Source organism: Bidens hawaiensis, unplaced genomic scaffold, assembly GCF_021521415.1.
Source record: "Bidens hawaiensis isolate Kalapana, Puna unplaced genomic scaffold, B.hawaiensis_p1.1 tig00005359_1, whole genome shotgun sequence".
NCBI classification, from domain to species: domain Eukaryota; kingdom Viridiplantae; phylum Streptophyta; class Magnoliopsida; order Asterales; family Asteraceae; genus Bidens; species Bidens hawaiensis.
Window position 1 is genome coordinate 1,488,739 of NW_027491341.1, and position 27,171 is coordinate 1,515,909.

Consider the following 27,171-nt stretch of genomic DNA (forward strand, 5'->3'; position numbering starts at 1 on the left):
CTTGACATTAGTTTTGGTTTAGGAGCTCTTTTTTTTTTTTTTTTTTGGGGGGGGGGGGGGGGGGGGTTATTATTGAGAGGTATTGTAGATATTTAGTAATTATTAAATAATTTTTTTTGTTATGGAAGTTACGAGTTCAAGTCCTGAAAGTTGAAATTTTGTCCTATATGATTAAAAGTGTTGCTTGTTAAAAAAAAGCATACATGGATAATATTTGTCAACACAATGATTAGTATATAAGCTGAAAAACTTGGAATGTGATGATAGCTATAAGAATTCCTAACACGCTTTATGAAATCAGGTAAGTTTTTATAAAACTGTGAAATCAAATAAGTTTCATAAAACATATATCAAGTGTATAAAGGTTTCTGAGTTTTTATAATTGTGTGAGAGAATATTATATAAAAAAAAATTGGTTTGGAATAATCTTTCCTTTACGATTCTTTTTTTTAAAGGTTTAAAAGCTTAAAATATACATTTAGGCCAAAGACACAACCATAGTTTTCATCTTAAAAACATCATCACTTATAAAAAAAAGTAACCAACTTTTCATGTTTTCTAAGAAAACAATTCTCAATCGGTTTGAAAAAATGTCAAGAAATGACTGAAATTTTGAAAGTCTTGTTAAGTGTTGCCATAAGATATGGCGTGAAACATCTTGTCATTTTTTAAAAGTTGATTTTTCATTCTAACTAAATATTTTTCAACACTAAAGCTAACATATTCTCATATAAACATTTGAAACTTTATTTCCTCTCAAAGTGATCTTTAGAGCCTTTTTCAATCTTTCATTATCAAGATTAAGATTAAGATCAAAAGATTACCTAGAAGAAGTGTTATGTGTTTTTGTTGGTACATCTCAGGAACACTTAATAATATGTGGTCATCTATCTTTGTGAATACTTGGTAAGGGTGGTGCGTGTAGTTTTTCCTATCATTCATCCCTAAGGGCTAAGGGTCTGTTTGGTATGAGGTAATGAAATGGGTGACGAAATAGAATGGATGAGGTACTTGAATGCATCATTCTCATTTCATTAAGATGTTTAGTTACCATGTGGAAAATGAATAATTACTTTCTGTTGTTTGGTAGGTAAGAACAAATATAAAAATAAAATGGTAGGTAAGAAAAAATATAAAATAAAATGGTGGTGAGTGGCGGTGGGTGGCTGTGGTGGGCTGCTAGCAATAATGTTGGTGGCGAGCAGCAGTGGCGATGGGCGGGAGCTAGGAGTGATGGTTGGTGGCGATGGGTGGTAATGGCAAGCGGTGGTGGCAGGTGGCGGGTGGTGGTGGTGGGCGATGACGGGTGGTGGTGGGCGACGGGCAGTGGTGGTGATGGTCGGGAACGGTGGTGGGCGGCGTTGGTAGATGGTGGTGTGTGGGTGGTGGTGGTGGTGGTGGTGGTGGTGGGGTGTTGGAGATGATATAGTGTGAAAAAGGGATGAAATGAAAAAAAAAAGAAAAAAGAAAAAAAAAACAACGGTGATGGATAAAATGAATTTATGTGTTTTAGGGGGGGGGGGGAATGAACTAGATATGTTAATGAGGATTTCATGAAAATTGATCAACCAAACACATTTTTTTATTCCTTTGTAATGGTTTGTTAATTTGTTTCATTATGTCTTCTATTCCTACGTGCCAAACTATCTAACATTCCAACTCTCTCTCACTCTGTCTTCCATATCATTATCACTTTAGATTTATTATTTCATCACTAAACCATGGAAATAGTTCTCTTCAACATTCTATAACTTCTAAAAGTAAAACCATGGAAATAGTTCTCTTCAACATTCTATAACTTCTAAAAGTAAAAGACGGATGAAATGGATCAAATTGTGAATGAAAATGATACTGACAAAACGTTGGCTAAATAGTGCCTGAAATGGATCAAATTATAGAAATTCTTGCGAACTTGACTCATTGTCGCAGCTTTAAACGTTGGTTTTTTTAACGCCTGTGCTCGTTGGACGAAAGATTGAGGTATGAAATTGCTGTTTGGAGAGATTGATAAAGAAATGATATGAAATTAATATATGTGAATATTCAAAAAAAATAAAATAACCATTTCCACAAACAAGGATCATTATATTGCCTAAATTGGTTTAAGTTTGCAATTCAAGATGCTAATTACACATAATAAAGCATAAATTTGTAATACAATTGCATCATCTTCCTTTAAAAAGCCCCGATACGAAACCCGCTGCTCCTCGTTGCTTAGCCTAAAACATTATTCAGAAATCACAAATGCATCTATTAACATTTGTTAATTACTTAGCTATAAAATTAAAATATGGATTGACACAAATATAATCATACCCTTGCATTATTAAATAGATCTTCTGCAACAGCCTCTCGCTGTTTACGTTTCTTTTCTTCCATCAAAGATTCTGCAACTCCATCATCCTCATATTCAGACCCTCTGCAACAAAATCAAATAGTAATAACAATTAATAAAGATAATAATATAACAAATAAAAGCAGGATTAGAGATGTCATCATACTTGTAAGGATGCTTTGAGAAAGGTACAAGATTATGGAAACCGTTTCCTGATTTGTCTGCCATCTGCAATTTTTGTACAAGGACAATTAGGGTTGACAATTTCAACCCCCTTTACTGTTTAACAGTTTGACTTGGGTTGACTTTTTATGCTGAAGGTCAAAGAGTCTTTTAAATGCATACAACCTCTTAAATCGCTTCTACTCAAATATTTAGACTATTATTGTAATAATATAACTTTTATGATCATAATTAACACATTATTTATTTATAACTTACCTTCTTGAATCGTTTATAGTTCAAAACTTGATTATCTGTCAATTTTGCATTTCGGATGATCAAATCTTGGCTGAAAATCACATCTGAAGTTCCCATTTCACTATCTTCATGATCATCAATCTTATGTTCTCGGGTCAACATTCCATCATCGTTTTGTTGATCATCTTTCGACTTTGCACTAATATCATCTGTGATTGTTCTTTGGTCAACATTGACTTTTGCTGACTCTGCCTCCACTTCATTAATAGATTCTGCACTACGAATAGATATTATTTCCTTTACATCTTCAACAGATTCTATTTTGTCGATATCAACTTTTGTATAAACGGATGTGATTTCAACTTCTGGTTCGGAATCTGCTACAATTGTTTCATCTGTTGAGCATGTAGAATTGACAACCACTGCAACTTGATATTAAATTACATGTGATAAATTGATAAAACCATTTAATATAAACAAATAAGTTAATTTTTTAGAGTTAAATGGTCCCTGTGGTTTAGCTACATTGCAAGTTTAGCCCCTGCCCCTGAGAAATTACATTGGTGATCCCTACTTTTTAGGCCTGTAGATGAAGTGAACATTAAGGTAGCGTTTGGTATGCAGTAATAACAGGGGGAATGGAATGATTCATTACATGGGAATGAAGAAAGTGGTGTTTGGTTGTTCAATGGAATGGAATCATCCATTACACATGGAATCCCATTCCATCAAAACCATTCCTTCCCACCCCCCTTCTTTTTTTTTCATTCCATTCCTCCCTCACCCTACTTTCTCAACACCACCACCACCTAAAAACAACCACCACCACTACCATCACCACCACCACCACCTGACCGCCACCGTCACCATCGCCACCACCACCACTGTCGCTGCCTGAGAACCACCTGCGCCGCCACCGCCCTACCATCGCCATCACTACCAATGCTACCACCGCCACCCCCACCACCAAAACCACCCCGCCTGATCACCACCACCACCATTTTTGTCGCCGGAGCTACCACCACCACCGTCGTCATTTCAGTTTTTTTTTTTAGTAAAAATAATATATTTTGGAATAGGAATATTTTTATTCTTTCTATTTCATTCCTACAATTTATTTTGAATACCAAACAACATAAAGTAATTATTCATTTCATTCCAATAGGTTAACCAAACAAGACAAAGGAATGGTAATGATCCATTTCATTCCCTTGTTTATTCCATTCCTTCTCTCATTCCATTCCCTCTTTATTCCATTACTTCCAACCAAACATACCCTAACTGAACCGTTTGGTGGGAAGTTCGTTTATTTAATAAACAAACGAACATAAACAAAAGTTTTTATTCATTTATGTTCGTGAGCGTGCGTTTACATTTGTTCATTTAAATTCGTTTACGCTCGTAATTTAACGTTTGTTTAAGTTTGTTCGTTTACGCTTATTAATATAATTAAACTTTTAGGCCCATTACATTTTAGTCTAGGTTTAATAACTTTTTAGGCCCAACACATTGTTCAAATTTTCTTTTAATTGGTTTTAGCTCAGTTATGTTTGTTCATCTATGTTGACTTATGTCCGTTTGTTTACGGTCGGAACCATTCATTATACTCGATGGCGGATCTAGGAATTTTTTTCCAGTGGGTTCCCTGTTTGGGTTAGTTCGACGGTTCGGATCGGTTCGACAATTCGGGTTGGGTCGGTTAAGGGTTACCACATAACAAAAATACACAATAACAAAAAGCAAACATCCTTATTACAAATTAAAAAAAAACACATAATATCTCTTAGTATTCATAACTACTTGGCTTTGCAGCGCACCAATTATTAATTAAAAAGTGTAAAGGATCATAATTTACTTTAGCAGGGTATATACAGCTTATGATGAAATTATATTGACTTCAATTATAATATGGAATTCAATGATTTAAGTTGCATTCAGAAAAATCATATGCATAGACTAAGTTCTTCAAAGTAGAATATATAAAGGGCTGCATCTAATTAAGTAACCAGTTTGTAGAAAAAAGAAAAAAAATATATATATATATATATAGAGAGAGAGAGAGAGTTGCATCTAATTAACTGCTTATAGAAAAAAGAACAAAAATAACCCAACCTGCTGTAGGAGGGAACGAACCCAGGTAGTCATATTAACTAAGAATGTAAGGGGTTTACCACTACACCATAGTACCACTTTGTCTATGGGTTCACTCACAATTTACATATGGGTTCACTTTTATATTTTATATAGGCATTCTATATAAAATCCGAAACTCAGTGGGTTCCCGTAAGCCCGCAATCGAATACGTAGATCCGCCCCTGGTTATACTGTTAGTAGACGAACACAAACAAGAAAACCATTGTTTGTTTAGCTGTCCGTGCCCGATTGTTTGTTAATTTAGAAGCCTACTACTGTTCACTTAGACGTAACACAGATGGATCTTGAAGTGGATGAACGCTAAGTTTTCTGTTAAGTTTTTAATCAATGACCAAAATGCCCTTTTGTAAAAAAATTAACAGAAAATTAACATCCATCCACTCCAGGGATCATTTATGTTACGTTTGAGCGACCAGTAGGGACCATACATGTCGTTTTCCAGTGTCAGAGACTAAACTTTCAATATGAGTAAACCATAAAGACCATTCGTGTAAACAACTCTCTCTTTAAATAAGTAAATACAAAATCTTACCAGGTGGCGATACAAGAACAGCCACATCCAGATGACCCGATAGAACAGAACATATTAAGTTAATTTCACTCACTTTAGGTAAAGAACTAAGATCATGATAGCAAACAGAATCATCTTCAGAGATGACATGTACAAAGCGATTATTTTCATCATCTTCCACACCCTAAAAATAATTATAAATTAATCTAACATGCAATAAAGCACTTATATAATATATATATAATTAAAGAGATTAAAATGAAGAGATGGAACCTGACTCTGTAGAACGAATTCTCCAACAGGAATAACTTTTGCGCCAAAGGCTTCAATTAATGACTGCAACTTTTTCTTAACTTTATACTGTAAAACATAGTAAAGAACTCATATATATTGTGTATGTGTGCGTATGTGTTATATATACATAGAGTTCGGATCTCTTCAGAAGCCCAAAAGATTCAACTTCAAGAGCTCCTAACAAACAATCATTTTACTTGTTTATTTTGTATATTTAATATTACTTGAGAGTAGTTTTGTCATTTATTAATGCAATTTTGTGATTACATATATGCAATCACAAGTTACATATATGTAATAACCAAACTACATGTATTTACAATTATAAATTTACATGTATGCAATCATAAAGTTACATATAATAAATGAAAAAACTACCTCAAATGATATTAAATATATACAGTAAATAAACCAAATGAATCTTTGTTAAAAGTTTTAGAAGCTCTTAAATATTTGGAAGTTTTGAAAAGAAAATGTATGTCTATATGTATAGGTATATGTATACGCATATGTATATGTATTGTGTGTGTATTTTAAAAAGCTTACCTTGTCTGATGACTCCAGAAGAAAAGTGTATCCGCTTAAACAATTTTCTCGAGACTCAGGCTCAGCAACTTTAACAGAGACCCCTTGCAACTTCAAGGTAGGCGCATAGCTGCACATTTGCTAACGAGTCAAAATGGGTTCAGGCTGAAACGGGTCATTTAGTTGGGTTGGGTTGGGTTGGGTTAACTCAAAAACATTTTTTTAATTTTGAATTTTATTTTTATAAATAAGTAAAGCGTTATCGCATTACTCATGATTGAAAAAACACTATTATTACTATAATAATGAAGATCTTTGAATAAAACAACTTAGGAGGTTATTTTGATCAAAAATAGACTTTGACCGACTTTCAAAAGTCAATATAAGTTGTACTTACGAATTGCAATTCGGGATGTTAGTGCCAATACGTTTATCTGCAAGTAACTAAAAACCATGGAAAAGGGTTAAAAACAGTATACAAGCAACTACATACTTATAATTAACATAAAAATTAAGTATTGTAAGTTACTACCTCTATCCATTTATAACTAACAAAATGTGTTTTGGACATTACAGCATCAACTATATCAGCGTTCAATGATGCAGTATCATCAACAACAACATGTGTGCACTTTGAGCTCCATTTATTATTCATAGAGGCACCTACACACCATTTTGTAGTATTGCTCATCAAATATACTTTTTTCATTTAGGAGGTTTCGTATCAAACATAATACCCGAAAACACCCCCTCCACTGCCTACAGTTGTAATCGAGCCTAGCCAGGTTGCGCTGGAGATCATTTACAAACCGAGCCGAGCCGGGTCGTCGCTTGTTGAGCCAGCTCGTTTATTTAAAAAATAATAACTTTTATATTTTTACACATACTGATACGCACACACACGTATAAAAAGAAAAATATATATATATATATATTTTTAATGTACGCATAATGCATAATTGTAAAACTACTAATCTTATTATTCTTGTGCATTAAATTTTTTTATACTTTTGTTAGGCTCGTTTAAAATTTGGGATTTGACTCAAACGTCAAACAAGCCAAGACCGAGCCAACAGGCCAACTAAACAAGCCTAACAAGCGAGCCAACAAGCCTAACAAGCGGGCCAGCATTCCAACTACACGAGCCTAACAAGATGAGCTTATCTTGGCTCAGGCTCGGCTCGTATACAAACCAAGCCGACTTGGATTGGCTCGCTTAGAAACGAGCCAGTTTCAAGCGAGCTTATTTTGAGCAACCACCAAATAACAAACAACAACAACAACAATAATAATAATAAGTAAATTAACAAAAAATAATGACAATGATAATAATAATATTGCACAACCCTACTACCTATGGATGATATCTTCTCTTTAATCTCTTTTGACCGGGCAGGCTCTAACCCACAAATAAAAAACACGAGAGGGGCATAACTAAACCTGTGGGTATGACAAAAACATAAGAAAACATAGAAATAGTGGGAAATATATAATGACACATTGTATACCTGTAAGTAGCGTTACCGGTTCCAAATGAAACAAGATCTTCATCCTCCAATACCGTCTGTTTATCCGGGAATTCATGAACTTTTTGTTTTGAGCCCCCGGTTGGCTTTTGAATAAAGGTTCCGTATTTTGAGCAGTCTTTGATGGTAATATGAGATGAAATGTTCTTCTGGTTTGAAATCATTTGATGAATGAGTATTTGTGCATGAACCCGAGAGACTCCTTTGTCTTTATTAACAATGACATCACATCCTGTATATTATACATAGAAGAAAGAATAATTGTAAGGACTTGTGTGTTTGTGAATTGTGATAATGGTTTTACATACATATATAGGAAAGGATTGAGATTAGAATAGATTACCTTTTCTTCCAACCTTATAAGTTCCTTTGGTAAAGAAATAATAGGTGTCTTCGCCTGCAAATGCAAAAGAATGTAACCCCCACATAATTAGGTCTATCATATCACTGCTAAGTTGTTGTTTGTTGGACGAAAGAAAGATTAACCTGGAAGAGGGTCGACCGGATACAGGCCCCACACCATCTTCTTCTTATTCTTATTCCGCCGGAAACCAGATTCTAAGATTGATTGTTTCTGCACGCTGCTTTTGGGAGAAGAAGAAGAAGAAGACGAAGAACTAATTATTATTACACTAAAAATCTTCTCCTGTTTAATTAAATAATATTTTTTATACATTTATCATTATTTTTTCTCTCTCTTTCACTCACAACCACTTTTAAAAAATATTAAAATATTATACAATATGAACGATGAAACCCCAAATTTAACTTTCCCATATAACATTTTCTCTCTCCTCTACTCACAACCACTCATAACCATACCACATAATTTACAAAACCCCCTCACACAAATATAGGGAATAGGCTGAGAATGCTCTTACAAATTTCGTCTATATAAAATGATACAAATAAATTTAGGGGCGGTTTGGGATTCCTTATTTTTGCTCCTTATAACTTATCTATATTATATATAGGGAGCTCTTACAAATTTTAAGAGATACTAAACTCAATGCTTTATGTACAACACACAATGCATTAAAAATATAAAAATTAAAGGTAATTAATTTCATTCCTAAAAAATATACTTATAATTTTGGTCCCTCAACTTAACTACTTTTTTTGTAAATTATATAATAGTTACACATATGCCCCCTAATTCAAAACCAACTACCCCTCGACTTTTTAACGGCCATATCTTTCCACACGTTAATATTTTTCTTAAAATAACTACATCATAAAAACGAGTATTTTGTTCTCTTTAATTTGAGTGTGATATTGCTATAATTTTTTAGTTTTAAAAATTTAACATGTTACGCGATTACCGTGTAGAACTGGTAATAGGTCGAGTCGGATGAGCTTGGGTCATTTGTAAAAGTGGATTAGGGTCATAACAATTCGATACAAAAAAATGGTTAATTTGGTTCGGGTTCGAGTAGATAGGGGCAGGTCAGACCAATGTCGAGTCAGAACGGGTTTAGGGCCAAAACGGGTTGGTTTACAAAAGTGATTTATTTGAAATTACTGTATATTTCGGGTTTGCTTCTTGATTTTCGTCACCGGTTACGCAAATGTCGTTGTTTACATGTACCGGGGCCGATAAACGCGTGTTGCGCTCAACATAGCGCCCTACACCATTAATCGTTATGAATTACACCTGTGGTGTTGGTTAAGCATGTTTTAATGTCAGTAATGTGCATTCCGGGCCGGTTACGCGTGTTCAATCTTCGATTACACGCAACTGGCTTTTCACGAGTTACATGTCAAATTTCGGGCTACGTGCACACTGTCATCAAATGACGTATGTACTGGCACATACTATACGTTCAATGTCGAGTTGCGTGCACACCCCGATGCATTGCGCGGGCACTTAGCTAGTAACTTATGGGTTATAAGTTATAATGTGTTTGGGAAAGTTTGGTTTTGTGAGTGTATGTATAAGTTACAACATTGTAACTTATACCTTATGCCTTAAATATAAGGAGGTAAAATAAGGAATTCCAACCACCCCTTACTTATTAATTTTCGTGTTTAACATGCATCTGTTAATACCTAATTATATTTTTTAATAAATAAAATATATAATAACGTAATATAATATATACCTTAAATAGTTTACATGAAATTAGCCTTATCTAATTCAAAGTTAAAAAAAAAAGAAAAAAAAAAGTTAACCCTAAATTTTAATATCAAACAATTGAACATGACGCACATCATTCCAGTCCAACATCAAGTATAAACGCACAAACCCTTCTCTGATTCTCCATTTTCGGATCCCCGGTAGACTAGTGGTTTCCCTCCACATATCCGGTAGTTGCAACCCTTCGCTTCTCTGGTCTACCTCTCTAACAGTTCGGTCTCATCGTCGTTGCAGCGGCGCCACCGGTCACCGAACGCCCGAACCCTTCTCATCTTCTTTGGCAAGTTCGTGTCTTATCGTGTATACATGGTATTAACATGTTCGTGTTCAGGTTTGGGATACATGTACACGATAAGTTTTCATGTCATGTACATGTATACATGTTTCGTGTTCATGTCTTATCGTGTACGGGTATACACGATATGTCAGCCCTAAGCGCGAACAAGCTCGCCTAGTTTAATTTACACAGAGCTCGAATTTGGCTCATGTATACTTTTTTAAGCTCAAGTTCGGCTCGTTTATTTATAATTTATTAATTAATTTTTATGTATTTATAACTATTTTGGTATAATTTTTCAAATATAATTTTGTATAGGCAGAATTACAAATTTTGTTCTTTAAACATAGCTGATTTACAAATCAAACCTTTAAAAAGTTTGCTTTCGGACAGTATTCTTTACAGAGCATTTTTATTTGATTTTCGTTATTTTGACTAACGTCACCTAGTTAAATGGTAAAATGGGCCATGTGATAGGCAAAATGGTCATTTCATGTGTAAACTAAAATGCCCCTAAAATTTAATAACAAATATTAAAAAAAATGAATTTAACATGTGATGTTCTATGGGTTTTTATAGCAGTCCCTCTTGGTCGCTCAATATCCATCTGTTGTCGGTCATTTTAATCGGTAAGCTTCTTCTTCATCGACAATTAAATGGTTATTCTTGCCATTAATATGCGATTTCTTACCATATGGTTATTCTTGCCATGCTTGTGTGGACCTTACTGGGGTGTCCACTCTTGTCGGACTTAGAGACACCGGGATTGTTGCTGGGCAGACAGTGCTAAAGAGTAAAGACAGAAGCATGAAAAATTACTAAGCAAGAGAAGGCATGTGTTGAGAATCAACATGCCTTTATCCCTTTTACTTTTGATACATTTGAGTCTCTCGCCCCCGATGCTGTTACGTTTTTAAAAAGAGTTCAGCGGGTCGTACACAGTAACTCAACGACGCCGAAGAACGATAACTTTGTTTTCCGTAGGATCGGTTTTGCCATTCAAAAGGAGGCGGCGACGCAGCTTGTTGCTCGCTTACCTGTCTCTCTGTTATAACATGATTTTTTTTAGTTAAATGAAAATATATTTTAAGAAAAAAAAAATAAAATTCTTACCTAGTATAAATTAAAAAATTAACTATTAGTCGACCGGTGTTTTTTTTTGTTTTGATTTGTTATTATAACCGTCTTCATCTTCTTGATGTGTGAAGCACCCACCACCAGCACCACCACAGCCCACAATCATCGTAGTTGAATCCGGTAAGCGGAAACAAACAATGTCATGTCTGTCTGTCTGTCTGCTTTATTATTATTTTTGTTTTCTGGTGATTAATTCCAAGGTCCTTTTGATTAGTTAGGTTTTGCTTCCGGGTGGTTGGCAAATTGGTCATTTAAGGTATGTTTATTACCTGCGTACTCGTGTGTATTGTCTGTCATATCATTTTGATTACTGTAGTGGCTTTTGCTTTCTTCAACCATTTCACAAACAATACATGATGTTTAGGTTAACAACACTAAACCCCGCCCACATGATGTTCCCATCTCAAGATATTTAGTTTCCTTCAAACTATGGTTATACACTTCTATTCTATAATCCCAATTGCTTCGGTTCTATACCTCACAATTAGGTCCAACCGAAACCACCCAAATCATATTGTCAACAATGTACTAAGTTTCCGAGTGTCAAAGTAAAATACCTGAAAAGTAAAACCATTGTTTTCCTAGTGCAACATTTCAACGAATGTTCTTGCTTACGATTAACCTCCATAACCAAATTTGTTGTATGCACTCCACCTGTGGATACATCGTTTTAAAGTATGAGTACAACTCCAACTGTATTTAAAGCATGAGTACAGCTCACAGAGGCTATGCTCTCTAATAATTTAATATTTGTACATTTGGTTCAAGGGAACAATGGCCATGACAGTGAGTTGCGTAGGTACATGTCTAATTTATTAACAGTGAGCTTCGAACAGCCAATATTTTTGCTAACAGCATGTATGTGCAGAAGCACATGTATTTTATGAATACACGTTACCATCACAAAATTATGAAATTATTGGGTAAAGAAAATGTTTCATCAGTTAACCAACACAACCTTTTGGGTCTTGTCTATCACTTCAATAAAACCGGTTAAAGAAATCATCGGATTTTGCACACACCCAAATTCCATCTTCTCTTTGTGATTCTTGTTAACTGGTTTTCAGTTAGATCAACCAGAAAATAAACCAAGTATGACACCGGTTTCATCAAAGCAATACACAGGTAAATTTATCCATTTATATATTCAAAAGCATTATTATTATAATTTTTATCATCATCTCCATTCATCAATCTATCTTTTTTATTTTAATTTTGATTTTTAAACTCAATCACAGATGATGTCAGCCTGCTAATGGTATTAATTGACACAAACCCATTATTCTGGAGCTCAACCGCTGCCCCTTTATCGTTCTCCAACTTCCTATCTCAAGTAAATATAGTTTATTTCACATACACTATCTATATCAATTATTTAACGCGTTGCTAAATATTTAATGGTTAATTCTAGGTCATTTCATTCTTAAATTCAATTCTTCTTCTAAACCAACCCAATCAAGTTATGGTGATAGCTACTGGCTTAAACTCGTGTGCTTACATATACGATTCTTCATCGGGCCCAACAAACCACAGAGTCGAGACCCTGTTGCAGAAACTGGAGGAGTTTGTGCTGAAAGACGAAGAACTTAGTAATAATGACTCATTTGATGGGATCGGGTCTTCCTTGCTTTCTGGATCTCTTTCAATGGCACTCTGTTGTATCCTTTCATTTATTTACACTTATTATATTTTATATTTATGGTTTACTGTGTGATTAAATTGTTTATAATAACATTAATATTATCAGACATACAAAGAGTATTTCGTTCCGGGTCACTTCATCCACAACCTCGGGTAATCGTTTGTGCATTTACAAAATCTAAATTGTTGCCATCAAGAATTTAATTTTCATTTGTATTTTATTAAATTTTTATGAGTGATTGCAGATTTTGTGTATGCATGGATCACAAGATGGACCGGGACAATATGTTGCTATCATGAATTCAATTTTTTCTGCTCAGAGATCAATGGTATATATATATTGTATTTATATATTTTGTAAGTGATATTAACGGACACTTGTGAACCGGCGTTTATTAATAGGTACCTATAGATTCTTGTGTTATCGGGTCACATCATTCGGCATTTTTACAACAGGTACCGCATGCGTTCATAGTTTAATGTTGACATGTTTCTAGTGTATATATTATTGTTTATAATACGTGTATTTGCAGGCTTCTTATATAACCGGAGGTGTGTATCTGAAGCCACAACAGCTTGATGGATTGTTTCAGTATCTAACGGTATGACTCATTTCAATCTGAGCCCGTTTTGGTCATAACAAGTTTTCACCTGAACCAAGTTGATACTGTTTTCTAAAATGACTTGTTTCACCTGATCCCGTGCTGTCAGAACATGTTTTGACCCAAACCAAGTTGATACTTTCATTTCGACATGTTTTGGTCAGAACCTGACCCGAGACCGTTAAACAAGTTTTCAAGTTTTGATCTGAACCAAGTGGATACTTTTTCAAAACGACCCATTTCAATAGATCCCGTTTTGGTCAGAACAAGCTTTGACCTGAACCAAGTTGATATGTTTTCAAAACGACCCGTTTAAACCTGAGCCCATTTTTGGCCAGAACAAGGTTTGACTTGAACTAAGTTGATACTTTTTTAAAGCGACTAGTTTCCAACCGATCACGTCTCGGTCAGCAACGAGTTTTGACCCGATTTAAGTTGACACTTTTTCAAAATGCCCCGTTTCATACCGGGCCCGTTTGGGTCACATCAAGTTTTGGCCCGAACCAAGTTGATACTTTTTCTGAAACGATCCGTTTCAACCCGAGCTCATTTTGGTCAGAACACCTTTTGACCTGAACCAAGTTGATACTTTTTCAAAACGACCTGTTTCAACACAAGCCCATTTTGGTTCGAACAAGTTTTGACCTGAACCTTTTTCAAAACGTGTTTCAACCCAAGCCCATTTTGGTCAGAACAAGTTATGACCGAACAAAATTGGTACTTTTCAAAATGACCCGTTTCAACCCGAGCCTATTTTGGCCGGAACAAGTTTGACCTGAACGAAGTTGATACTTATAAAAAACGACCCATTTCAACCCGAGCAAATTTTGGTTAGAACACATTTTGAATCGAACCAAGTTGGTGCCTTTTAAAAAATGACCCGTTTGAACCCGAACCCATCTTGGTCAGAACAAGTTTTGACCCGAACCAAGTTGTTACTTCTTCTAAAATGACCCTTTACAATTTACAACCGAAGCCTATTTTGGTTAGAACAATTTTTGACCTGAACCAACTTGATACTTTTTTTTTTCAAAACAACCAGTTTTTCTTTTCATGCAGACGGTATTTGCAACAGATTTACATTCACGCAGCTTCTTGCAACTGCCTAAGCCCGTAGGTGTTGATTTCCGTGCTTCGTAAGTGGCTTTTCATATATAATTTACAACATCAATATTTTGAGCTCGTATTTGACCATATAATAATTATAATTATATGACAGGTGTTTTTGTCACAAAAACACAATCGACATGGGATACATTTGCTCTGTTTGTCTGTCTATTTTCTGCAAGCATCACAAGAAATGTTCAACTTGTGGGTGAGTTTTTGCATATGTATTCTCATCCATATTACTATTAGTTTGTGGCTGATGTATGCATGTATGTTTATTATTGGCTTGTGTGTATTGGGATGCAGGTCAGTTTTTGGTCAACCCCAAACAAGCATCTCGGCATCGAATCAAAAGAGAAAAGGCACCGAATATTGAGCCACAGCGGACAACATTTTATGATTTAGTTTGAAGCTGCGGATTTGTGTTAAAGTTTTGCAATTAATAACTGTATAAGTGTTTTAAATTTGGATTTTAACCGTTGGAGTCAATAGATTCCTTTTTGGGAGCGATTCATCCTTCCCGAATATTATTCTTTTTTTTGAACCCCTCGTCAGAGATAATATACTATCTCCCACCAACATTTAGCTCTTCGATTAAAGGGCTAAATTGTCCATACATTAAAGTTCAAGGGCTAAAATGCCAATTTTTAAAAGTTAAAAGGGCTACGCTGTCGTTATACAAAAAACCAAGAGCTAGACCTTGAACTTTTTGATACTGACACTTTAGCCCTTGAACATTCGATCATTGACAGTTGGTCCTTGAGCTTTCCCTTATTGGCTGTTTAGCCCTTAAACTTTTGACTTTAGACATTTTAGCTCTTGATCTTTAGGATGTTGACAGTTTAGCTCTTGAGCTTTTGGTTATTGACATTTTTGTCGTTAAACTTTCTAACACTGATAGTTTAGCTGTTTAACTTTGCTATTGACAGTTTAGCCTGTCAATTTTTACTTTTTGACAATTTAGCCTTTGTCTTTTCTGTTGTTGACAGTTTTGCCCTTGAACTTTTATCTATTGACACAATTTACAGTTATTGACAGTTTAGCCCCTAAGCTTTCAAAGTGTAACAGTTGAGCGTTTGAACATTCAGGTGTTGATAGTTTAGCATTTGATCTTTCAACTTTTAACTGACATTTTAGCTTTGCCCTCCTAGTCTACAAGCGCCTAATTGAGACGAATTCTCAGTAGATCTCTGATCTGGTTTTCACAGATGTTTAGTCCAAGTCTTCCATTTCCATTATGTTTTGTTTTGATTAAAATGTCATCCAAACTTATTACGATGTGTTTACAACTGAATCCGGGATCAATGCTTCACTACTTCTGACATTATATCAAATGAAGCATTTTAAAACTATAGTTATTGTAATAAGTCTTATAAGGACCAAATGATAGATAAAGTAATTGCTTCTTGAAACACAAATAGATGTATGAAAGTTTAGGGGCTAAACTATCTTTAATTGAAAGTTTAGGGGCTAAACTGTCAACTTCAAAAAGTTCAAGGGATAATCTGTAAGATGCCTAAAGTTCAAGGGCTAATCTATAAGATGCCTAAAGTTCAATTGGAATACCAAATTTGTTAGATTGGATCGATGAACCGGCGAATTAGGTACGCGAATTCAGATTCTGTACGTCAGGTAACAAAACGAAATTCTGGCGAGACCGTTAATTTCGTAACTAATAGAGATACCAACACTCAAAATTATGTGCTGAAAGTAACATAAATTAAAAAGGGAAATACATGGAAACTTGTCTCAGTTAGGAGGGGGGAGCCCTAGAATAGTTATTTTATTTTTTTATTATTTTTTTTTTGTTACAGTGACTTCTTAGTGTCGAAGAGGTTACTAAAATTTTAGTTATACTTTATGTGTGTATAAATATGTTTAGATTAAATTTATTATTTTCTTAACTTATTAGATGTAAATTATTTAATAAAATATTCGTAATCAATTTTTTTGACATATTTTTCAATTGACAAAATAGCTAAATTGTTTAATATTATTTGTGACATTGTAGGTCTTAGGTAATGTCTTTATCAAGTTTAGTTGGGAAAATCTTCAATTTGCCAAAGGAAAATTTACATGAATAGTGAATATAAATGTCTTTGGTAAATGAAGAGGTAGGTCCCAGCAGAGCCCAGTTGGACCCGCAAGACTCACCTTAAACAGGGACGTCTGCGCAGAGACCAACTGGATCCGCAGGACCAACCATGCTCAGAGACGTGACGTCCTTACGCGCAGTACGCAAGCTGGTCCCGCAGGAAAAGCCTCCCAATGGTGAAGGACTCCGCCTGTCCCCGCAGCCTCGGATACAAGCCATTAGGGAAGGCCACCCGCGCAGCATGGCTACACGCACAAGGCACTTAGCTCTCGATCACAGTGTCACCTGAAGGAATGAGCAAAGCCGGGAGCAATCCCGCACAGAGGCGGGAGGGGGAATACTCCCGCCCAAATAAGCCAGTCTGTATACTGAAGGATCTTTTACTGTACCTGACGAGGTATGGGCGAAAGATCTGATCAGAGATACGACAGCTCACTGATACAGTATGACGAGCAGCATGCTCCTGTACTGTATCACTATTAGCCGCTGCCTACTCACCAACTACTGTCATACCACGTGCGTAGCCGGCTGTTGGTGGAAAGGGAATAGTATACAGCAGGCCTGGTCACTATCAGCCGCTGCCTACTCATCAACTACCAGCAAGGCACGTGCGTAGGCTACTGTTGATGAACAGGAACACTGTTGCAGCTGGCCATACCTCCTTGGAAACCTACCTTCGGCTATAAATACCCCAAATGGTATGATCATCTAAACACATTACATTATCTTATATCATCATAATATACCTGATATCTGCTCTAGCAATCTCTTAATATACTTTTATATTTAAAGAGCAATCTAGTCTGATTCTCACGCCGGAGGGTGGTCACAAGGAGGAACCCCCCCCCTTCTCAGTGACGAGCTCACGGTGTCTGTTTTGCAGGTTATCAGAAGAACCATCTTCCAAGGGTCTAACCCCTCGTGGGAAACAGCTATCCAACCCCCAGGTTACCAGTAATCTGTCCGGGGTCCGGTTAGTGTTTCTTCATTGGCGCCATCCGTGCATAAAGCTAGAACTACAATTTTCTCCAGTTTTTTCAAACTTCTACAAAGATGGTTAGAGAAATTCCGGTAACCACAACCCCAGCTACTAAGGGGAATACCGGCAACACAGTTTTTACGAACACTACCCCGGCTACCGAAGCCGGGGCAAGTGAAGTAAATTTTACGAACACTACCCCACTTACCAAAGCTGGGGCAAGTGCAGTAAATGATCGCCTACTGGGATCCACCGATACCCAGTTTGAGAAACGAAGACTCCCCCGCCAGACTCTCGATGAAGTTAAGGCATGGGCGGAGGCACGACAAAAGGAATTCCAGGCTGAGTTGGACGAACGCTTGCGTTCCGTGCAACAGGCCGACGAATTCGAGTACTGGGAGGATGACTCGGAGGAATCCGACTCCGACGCGAACCCTCGCCATAGGGCAAAAGGGAAGCGTAAGGAAACGGAATCCCAACCGAAAAGGCATTTTGGACAAGCCTTCAAACCAAAAAGCACAGGTGGAAGTCCACGAGACTTCTCCAAAACGTTCAGACCAAACGTTGCAAATGCAGGAATGTCCAAGTTTGCAAGGGACATTGCGGAAGCAATCGCCCCAAAGAGTGCCAAACAAATGCCTAACATAGGCACATATGACGGTTTATCTGATCCAGACGATCATTTGAACAGGTTCATAGCGGGGGCAACCGTCAGCAATTGGACGGAACCCACGTGGTGCTACATGTTCCAAATGACGCTTGTTGGGGCTACTAGAGCTTGGTTTGATCGTCTACCGGTCAACCACATCTACGACTGGGCAGACTTCCAACAGAAGTTTAGCCAACACTTCAGCCAGCAACGGAAGTATACCGAGGAGCAATGGACAATCCTCAAATGCATACGAGAGGAAGATGAATCTCTGCCAAACTTCATCACTCGCTTCAACTCAAAGAAGCTAAGTTTGGGCAATATCAGCGAAGATCTTGTTCGCGCTGCCTTCATCCAGGGCGCACATGACCCAGAGCTCATCCGCACCCTAACGGGTAAAGATGGCATGCCATCCACATGGGATGGCATCATGACAGCAGCAAAACGCTATGCGGAAACAGAGAAGCAACTGGGTAGAGATCTCCCACAGAGCACAAACCTCTACACTCAGAAGACGAGAGAAGACAACGTCCTCACCGCCAGACTAAATAAAAAACGGAAGCTAGGCATTTGGCAGTCAAGGGTAAACTTTGACACCTCATCCGGCTTGCAACATCGAGTGGGCGGAAGGGATAATGTACAGTCGCACCGGAACTCCAGATGGACGCCACTCACCAAAAGCGTCACTGAGATATTCGCCACTGAAGAGCTCCCATGGCCAAAGCCTCCAATAATCCGACATCGTCACGATGCTGATCGGAGCAAATACTGTGACTTCCACAAGACAAAAGGCCACAACACTGAAGAATGCATAGACGTAAAGGACATGGTCGAAGCATTTGTCAGAGATGGGACGCTCGCGCACCTCGTGGCACAATAAAGGCTGAGCAGGCGGGTGCGTATAGAACCTCAGCTGGGGAAAACACGAATCAATTCCAGCTTCAAAATCGAGACTACATGCTGCGTAAAGAACGAGATCCCGAACCAGGTGCGTATCGGCTCGATGGCACTCCCATCCCAACATGGAAGGGAGCTCATTTACACAGTCTGCATGTAAATCAATTCCAATTTGTAAAGAAAAGGCCAAGAGCCACTTCTAATGGAAATGATTCTCTTTAAGAACATCGAAGCTGATGATTTTACATTTATACTTTTCTGAACACTAATATGCCGGTTTTCACCGCATAATTACGTGAAGTCATTGCATGGGAAGGCGGTCCTACCCGCACGAACCCAATAACGTGACAAACCTTCACGCATGTCAGTTTGGGAAAAAGTTCAGCACCCAAAAATGAAAGTGCCGGTCTATCCGCATGAATCATTAAAGGAAACTGAATAATAACCTATCAACAACCGCGCGTCGAACGGTTAAACTATGCAACACTGGTGACGACGTTCACATTACGTGAAGTCGTTGCGTGGGAAGGCGGTCCTACCCGCACGAACCCAATAACTTGACAAACCTTCACGCAGGTCAGTTGAAGGGGAAGAGTTCAATTATCCCATTAAATGAAAGTGCCGGTCTATACGCATGAATCATGAAAGGAAACCGAACACTAACCTATCGACAACCGCGCGTCGAACGGTTCAAAACAAAATTCTTAAAAAGGATAAGGAAAACCTACACGCAGGTCAGATAAGGGTAAAGTTTTGCCATCCTACTAAGTGCAAGTGACGGTTCTACCCGCACAATCACGAAAGAGGAAGCAAGACTTCCTGTTATCAACCACGTTCAAAGGTTAACTTATCCTCAAAAGGTGAAGAAAACCTACACGCAGGTCAGATAAGGGTAAAGTTTTGCCATCCTACTAAGTGCAAGTGACGGTTTTACCCGCACAATCACGAAAGAGGAAGCGAAAACTTTAATCCATTATCAACCACGTTCAAAGGTTAACTTATCCTCAAAAGGTGAAGAAAACCTACACGCAGGTCAGATAAGGGTAAAGTTTTGCCATCCTACTAAGTGCAAGTGACGGTTTTACCCGCACAATCACGAAAGAGGAAGCGAAAACTTTAATCCATTATCAACCACGTTCAAAGGTTAACTTATCTTAATGCCTTAGAAATTTCGAAAAGGAAAACCTACACGCAGGTCAGATGAAGGTTAAAGTTTAGCCATCCTACCAAGTGCAAGTGACGGTTCTACCCGCACAATCACGAAGGAGGGAGCGGAACTTTAACCCATTATCAACCACGTTCAAAGGTTCTTATTCTAAACACTTGGAAAATTGCTAATTTAAACTAAGTATGCAAGTCATAAGTTTATAAAGCAAGGAACCCAAAGAAGGAAATAACAATCTTATACGCAAAAAGATTAATATTTCAAGAATATATTACAAGAATGGCCGGGTAACTACCCGCCTAAAAGAATAAAACTATACAAGTCTATCTTAGCAATGGGAAGGGATCTTCAGGATCAAGCTTCAGGGCCGCTTCCACTTGGACCCGCTCCGTCAGAAGAACGGGGTGGTTCGAGGAACGCTTTGAGGACAGCTAACCCATCATCAGCAGCAGCTACTTCGTCCACCTTTTCCACCACTGGATGCGGGAAGGCGGCGTATTGGTTCAATGCTTGGTCATAAATGGCTTCGGTATCCACATCGAACAAAGGGAAGTTGGAAGGCGGGACGCCTTTCTCAACAAACCCTAGACCAATCAGGAAGCCGGCCTTTTCCCCATCCTCATGAGAAGCGTTGAGGGCTGCGGTCATAGCATCATCGTAAGAGGTCTCTGAAAAGACCCGACGCACAACCTACAAAGAAAACACAAGTATTAGAACCTTTTCTTACAAAAGAAAAGCGTGAAGATAAAACTAAACATACCTGAGGCAACGCTTCTCGAAGAAGCCATTGGAGGGCAGCTTGAGCTTCGTTATGGGCGCGTTCGGCTTCGCTCTTGTTAAGGTTGGCAAGTAAAACTTCCTTTGCGGCAGCCTCTTCGACGCCCTTAAGTTTCCGCTCGGTGTGGTCAAGCACCCCCCTCTGGTCCAGGATTTCCTGGAGTTTCTTGGCATCTTCCATTGCCAAGGCATCATGAGCGCGTTGGAGAGCCTCTAATTTGGCCTTGAGCTCCTCATTCTCCACACGCAAAGGCTCAGCAACGGCTTCAGCCTTGGCAGCCCTCTCAGTTGCGTTTCGCGCAGTCTCCCTGGCCAGCCGAAGCTGTTCATTCACAGCTTGGGCAGCCTTGGAACGGGCCTCGAGTCGCGCCTGAACTTCAACCTCGAGGGCCTTGAAGGCCTTCTCCTTGTCGGCGGCAGCTGCCGCCAGCTGTTGGTTCTCCTCCCGAAGAGCACGCGCCTCAGATACGTCCTTGGCGCGAGCTGCTTTCAACTTGTCGTTTTCACGACAAAGCAGCTCGACGCGCGGCTGCATCCGGGCCTGGAGAACCCGAAGCTCATTGGTTAGCCTACCCTCCTGGTAGCTAACCATGGCTTCCCCCAACGCACCCGGGGGAGCAGCGTGGCGAGCCCAGTCCACGCACTCCACAGGTGTGCGAAGGGTTGTTCCTCGGCGGATGTTCCATCGTGGAACATACACTTCATTGGAATCCGACACTGCAAAAGAAACAAAAGCAGTAAGGAAAAGATAATAAAAAAACATAAGGGAAAAAGAAAGGAACCCCACGCACCTGTAGGGTCAATGACAGGCCGATAGCCGCCAAACCCATCACCTGAACCTAAAGGAAATCCATCCAACAGGTCAGGCAGACGGGAAGGTGGCAAAGATCGGCGGGAAGCCCCGCGCGTACCTGATGATCCGGCCATCGGTGCCGGTGGCGCGGGCATGGTGGCAGCCGCCGTGGTCGCCGTTGTGGTCGCCTCCGTGGTCGCCGCCTCGTAGTCAGCAGCAGCAGTAACCGCCGGCTCTGTGAAGGATGCTGTAAAAATCGCACTCACGGCCGGCGGGGACGTCATCTCAGCTGGAACAGTCTGCTCAGGAGCAACTGAACCAGCGGAAGCAGGCGCGGTCACCTGGGTCGACGCCTCAGGTAGGCTGACCAAGCCTACCGTCATTGGCGGAAGGGTACTCCTCTGCGCTTCACCCCGAAATGCGTCAACATCCACGCCTGCACAAAGAGGAGAGTGTTGGATAAATTTATGAAGTGATAAATCTACAGACATTATGATTGTACTTACGGGTTTTCTTGACCCTGAACGTACGGACGGGCGGGGAAGAACCCGATGGAGCCGGCCTCTTGGTACCGGTCACCGTCGTCTTCGTTGGTTCTCCGGAGGTAACGGTCGTAGCCTCCGGAGCAGTGGTCTTCTCACCACCGGGCTTCCCCGCCACTTCTTCACTATCTGACTCCGAGTCAGATAGAACCACTGGATCAGCTGTGGAGGCCTTCTCCTTCCCCTTCACGCCGGCAGCAGCCTTCTTCTTCCGCACCAACGGAGGAGCATCTGAGGATTCCTCAGAAGAAGACGGGTCAGGAATTCCAGCAGCGGGTACATCATTGAGGGATTGAGGAAAGAATATCGCCTTACCTGGCCGCCGGTGGCTCAGGATCTCGTGGCCCAGCGGATAGACCTCCACAAACCGATCCGCCGTTTGCTCCAGGATGGGCAACTCGCCCTCGTCCAGAGCACGAGTACCCATCCGCGCAGGACCGTCGGTTTCCCGCGGGTACAGAAGCGACTCCAAATCATTTCCCTCTGAAAGAATAAACAGTTAGAAGACAAACGCGTATAAAAAAGAAAGACAAGACATACCATAGGGAATAGAGTTCAAACCGTATTCGAGAAGGATGGGAACCTGAGACGCATCCTTCCACCCCCGGCTCATCCCTAACATGACCATCCCGGACTCCGCAAACCGGTAAACCGGAGATTGGATCCGGGATATCTTCGAAAACCATTCCGCCTCCTGGTAGTTGGGGGCGTGAAGGCTCGGTATCGCTTGGCCATTTTTAAACTTCATGGCAAGGGGGATGGCGCGGGCAGAAATGTAGAAGAATTCCTGCTTCCACGCGCGAAGACTGCGCTCGGTGTCGCAAATCTTCAGACCCTTAATACGGGTCGTCAAGGTGTACCACCCCTGGATGCACCTCCAGGTATAGAAGGTCATCAGGCGGTCCACATGGGGCTCGATGCCCAAAATCCGGCACACCCACTCAAAATGGCGAATCTTGGCGATCGCCATGGGGTGCAGCTCGGTCAAATGAACACCGTGCCTCTCAAGGACACGGTAAACAAATTTTGTCAATGGGAATCTAAGATTCCCATAGACAAAAAATGCAGCATAAACCCCGATCTTGCCTCTGGGGGCATCGTACACGGTCTGGTGGGATTCAGGAAACTCAGGCTCGAGATGATCGAGCATGAACTTCCTGACAACATACCGGTACTGATCGCCGGGCAGAGCACACTGGCACTCGCCAGCAGTACCCCTGTCGTCAGCTATAGCTTCAGCATCACGAGAAGACATCTTGCAGAGGAAGAAAAGAACGATTTCGAGAGAATGCTCGATTGAATAAAGGAGTATTCGCCGGAAATCGCCTTAAAGATGAAGAGAAGAGTGAAAAGTATGGATTACAAATAACCCTCTCCCCCTTTATATAGTAATCGCAATTAATGCGGTGAATTTAATGCGGAGGAGAGAGAAATCGAAGGTGCAATGAAACTATGACACGTGGCAAAAAGCAAGCTGGCAACAGCTGTTGACAGGACGCGTGCCAGTAATTTCGCGGCCACGCGCCCGAAAAATCGTGCCCACGCGCCAGAAAAAGCGACTGGAATGACCATTTCTGTCACGTCACCATAACTTCCTGCACGTCCTGACAGTCAGAAGAAACCGTCGCACGACGTTTCAGAGGTTTGGACTGTTCTTATCTTTTCACCAACTCTTCGAATTTCAAAATTCAAAATTCGAAAATATTAAGCGGGAAAATACCCCTTACCCCTTGGCAAACAAGTAACCGTAAGACGGATGCGGGTACAGTGTAAAGGCAAAACCCTTCACATACCTAGCACCCGCAGGGAATTGACGCCAAGTAAACCTTGGTGAACAAGTAACCGAAAGACGGATGCGGGTACAGTGTTAAGGCAAAACCCTTCACATACCTAGCACCCGCAGGGAATTGACGCCAGGAATACCTTGGAAGTAAAGTAACCGTAAGACGAGCGCTGGTACAGTGTTAAGGCAAAACCCTTCACATACCTAGCGCTCCGCTGGGAATTGAAACCAGGAAGGATCTTCTGGGCAATGCTTGCGGAAACGGAAATAACATCCCCGCATAGCAGGAACGTCGAGAACTACGTTGTTTAAAGCTCCAGAATGGAATTGGTGGTTTTAACATAATTGATCACTATGTTCAAAACTACCAAAACCTCATGGAAAATACATACAACTGGGACTCAATGCTCCTGACTTGCGAGGAGGTTACAGACCTACCCGCATCATACCCAAAGACCAAGCAAGAAACTCGGGCATTTCTGCAAGTGACAAGGACTTCCGCGGAAAGAATCCCCATGGAAAACCTTACAAAACCCTTTTCAAAACCCTTTGCTTAAGTCCAAAAGTTCACCTCACTTTATTAAACACGCATGAGAAGAACATTGGACTGGGGGGACTTGAAGAGGTAGGTCCCAGCAGAGCCCAGTTGGACCCGCAAGACTCACCTTAAACAGGGACGTCTGCGCAGAGACCAACTGGATCTGCAGGACCAACCATGCTCAGAGACGTGACGTCCTTACGCGCAGTACGCAAGCTGGTCCCGCAGGAAAAGCCTCCCAATGGTGAAGGACTCCGCCTGTCCCCGCAGCCTCGGATACAAGCCATTAGGGAAGGCCACCCGCGCAGCATGGCTACACGCACAAGGCACTTAGCTCTCGATCACAGTGTCACCTGAAGGAATGAGCAAAGCCGGGAGCAATCCCGCACAGAGGCGGGAGGGGGAATACTCCCGCCCAAATAAGCCAGTCTGTATACTGAAGGATCTTTTACTGTACCTGACGAGGTATGGGCGAAAGATCTGATCAGAGATACGACAGCTCACTGATACAGTATGGCGAGCAGCATGCTCCTGTACTGTATCACTATTAGCCGCTGCCTACTCACCAACTACTGTCATACCACGTGCGTAGCCGGCAGTTGGTGGAAAGGGAATAGTATACAGCAGGCCTGGTCACTATCAGCCGCTGCCTACTCACCAACTACCAGCAAGGCACGTGCGTAGGCTACTGTTGATGAACAGGAACACTGTTGCAGCTGGCCATACCTCCTTGGAAACCTACCTTCGGCTATAAATACCCCAAATGGTATGATCATCTAAACACATTACATTATCTTATATCATCATAATATACCTGATATCTGCTCTAGCAATCTCTTAATATACTTTTATATTTAAAGAGCAATCTAGTCTGATTCTCACGCCGGAGGGTGGTCACAAGGAGGAACCCCCCCCCTTCTCAGTGACGAGCTCACGGTGTCTGTTTTGCAGGTTATCAGAAGAACCATCTTCCAAGGGTCTAACCCCTCGTGGGAAACAGCTATCCAACCCCCAGGTTACCAGTAATCTGTCCGGGGTCCGGTTAGTGTTTCTTCAGTAAATAATTAAATAATTTTGTTTCCAAAATAATTTAATATCTTAACAAGTATGCCACATTGCCACGTTTTAAATAAATAATATTTTAATAAGGTTATAGTTCTTGACAACGGAATGTGTACGTTGGTTCGGCGTTGTGTTCACAAAAAATTTGTGGTGATATGGTGGAATTGGTAAAGCATCTTTTTGTCTTGTGTTGTGGTTTTGCACAACCCATTTGGTAAATCATCTCTCAATGGTGCAAGGTATCGTATTTTTTTGCTTTTAGTACACATGTTCTACTACGCATGTTCAAAATCTCATTGTTTTCATCCCGGAAGGCAATCACTATCTGGGTTTTATGGAGGGCAGTAAATGAGATGGTTTTTAATAGTAAACTGGTTAACTGAAGTAGCGTGATTGAAGAAATAAAATTTGTGGATTTTCTTTAGATCCCCAATACATAAAAGATAAAATCGTTAATATTGGAGACTTGAAGGTCTTTCAATTTGGACTAGGTATGCATAGGCATGTTCAAAACGGTTTGGGACTAGGAACCGGAACCGGTTCCTATATTCAAAACCCCCTTTTAAACCGGTTCCAGGCTCGAACCGATTAGGGAACCGAACCGGTTCTCCCACCCTCGGACCCCTAACCTATCTAATCGGTTCTTACCGGTTCCTAATCCGGTTCCTGTACCGTAACCGGTTCCAACCGGTTACAGTGTAAAAATTTTTTTTGTTTTTCGTTTTTCGTTTGCGATTTGGATTCTAAACTACGATTCGTATTTGTATAACATGAAAAATAAAAAAAACAATTAACATAAAAATAAACAATTAACTGATGAAGAAAAGACAACTACTGAAGATGTTTGCCACTGAAGACAACTACTGAAGGTTGCCACTGAAGACAACTACTGAAGGTTGCTACTGAAGACAACTACTGAAGGTTGCCACTGATAACAAGTTGACAACTACTGAAGGTTGCCACTGATGATAACTACTGAAGGTTGCCACTGATGACAACTACTGAAGGTTGCCACTGATCACAACTACTGAAGACTGCCACTGATGAGGAATACTCATCAGTGGGAAAGCTGCCACTGATGAGGAATACTCATCAGTGGGAACAGTCATCAGTTGAATCAGTGGGAAAGCTGCCACTGATGACAACTACTGAAGGTTGCCACTGATGAGGAATACTTATCAGTGGGAACATTCATCAGTTGCAGAGTTTGTTGTCACTGATGCAA

At 40.0% G+C, this 27,171-nt stretch overlaps 2 protein-coding genes across 3 annotated transcripts; one reads left to right on the plus strand and one right to left on the minus strand.

The window, feature by feature from the left end:
• Positions 1-2,073: 2,073 nt before the first annotated feature.
• Positions 2,074-8,309, minus strand: LOC143629629 (nibrin homolog). The gene is made up of 13 exons (XM_077098857.1): positions 8,252-8,309; positions 8,109-8,162; positions 7,748-7,997; positions 7,594-7,679; positions 6,772-6,902; positions 6,637-6,683; positions 6,261-6,369; positions 5,694-5,780; positions 5,442-5,604; positions 2,777-3,177; positions 2,502-2,563; positions 2,317-2,419; positions 2,074-2,219 (listed from the first exon to the last, which is right to left on the minus strand). The coding sequence occupies exons 1-13, from the start codon at positions 8,286-8,288 to the stop codon at positions 2,166-2,168; spliced, it is 1,584 nt and encodes a 527-aa protein (XP_076954972.1). The 5' UTR covers positions 8,289-8,309; the 3' UTR covers positions 2,074-2,165.
• A 3,223-nt stretch (positions 8,310-11,532) lies between these two features.
• On the plus strand, positions 11,533-15,200 carry LOC143629630 (general transcription and DNA repair factor IIH subunit TFB4-like). 2 transcript variants are annotated; one of them, XM_077098859.1, is made up of 11 exons: positions 11,533-11,576; positions 12,384-12,441; positions 12,555-12,649; positions 12,728-12,974; positions 13,064-13,110; positions 13,203-13,286; positions 13,360-13,413; positions 13,491-13,559; positions 14,619-14,695; positions 14,779-14,874; positions 14,973-15,200. In XM_077098859.1, exons 2-11 carry the CDS (start codon positions 12,411-12,413, stop codon positions 15,040-15,042), a joined length of 870 nt encoding a protein of 289 aa, XP_076954974.1. In that variant the 5' UTR covers positions 11,533-11,576; positions 12,384-12,410; the 3' UTR covers positions 15,043-15,200. The 2 variants fall into 2 exon arrangements, with proteins under 2 accessions (XP_076954974.1, XP_076954973.1); XM_077098858.1 differs by lacking the exon at positions 11,533-11,576 and having other exon boundaries at positions 12,364-12,441; positions 14,619-14,672.
• The last annotated feature ends 11,971 nt before the right edge of the window (positions 15,201-27,171 follow it).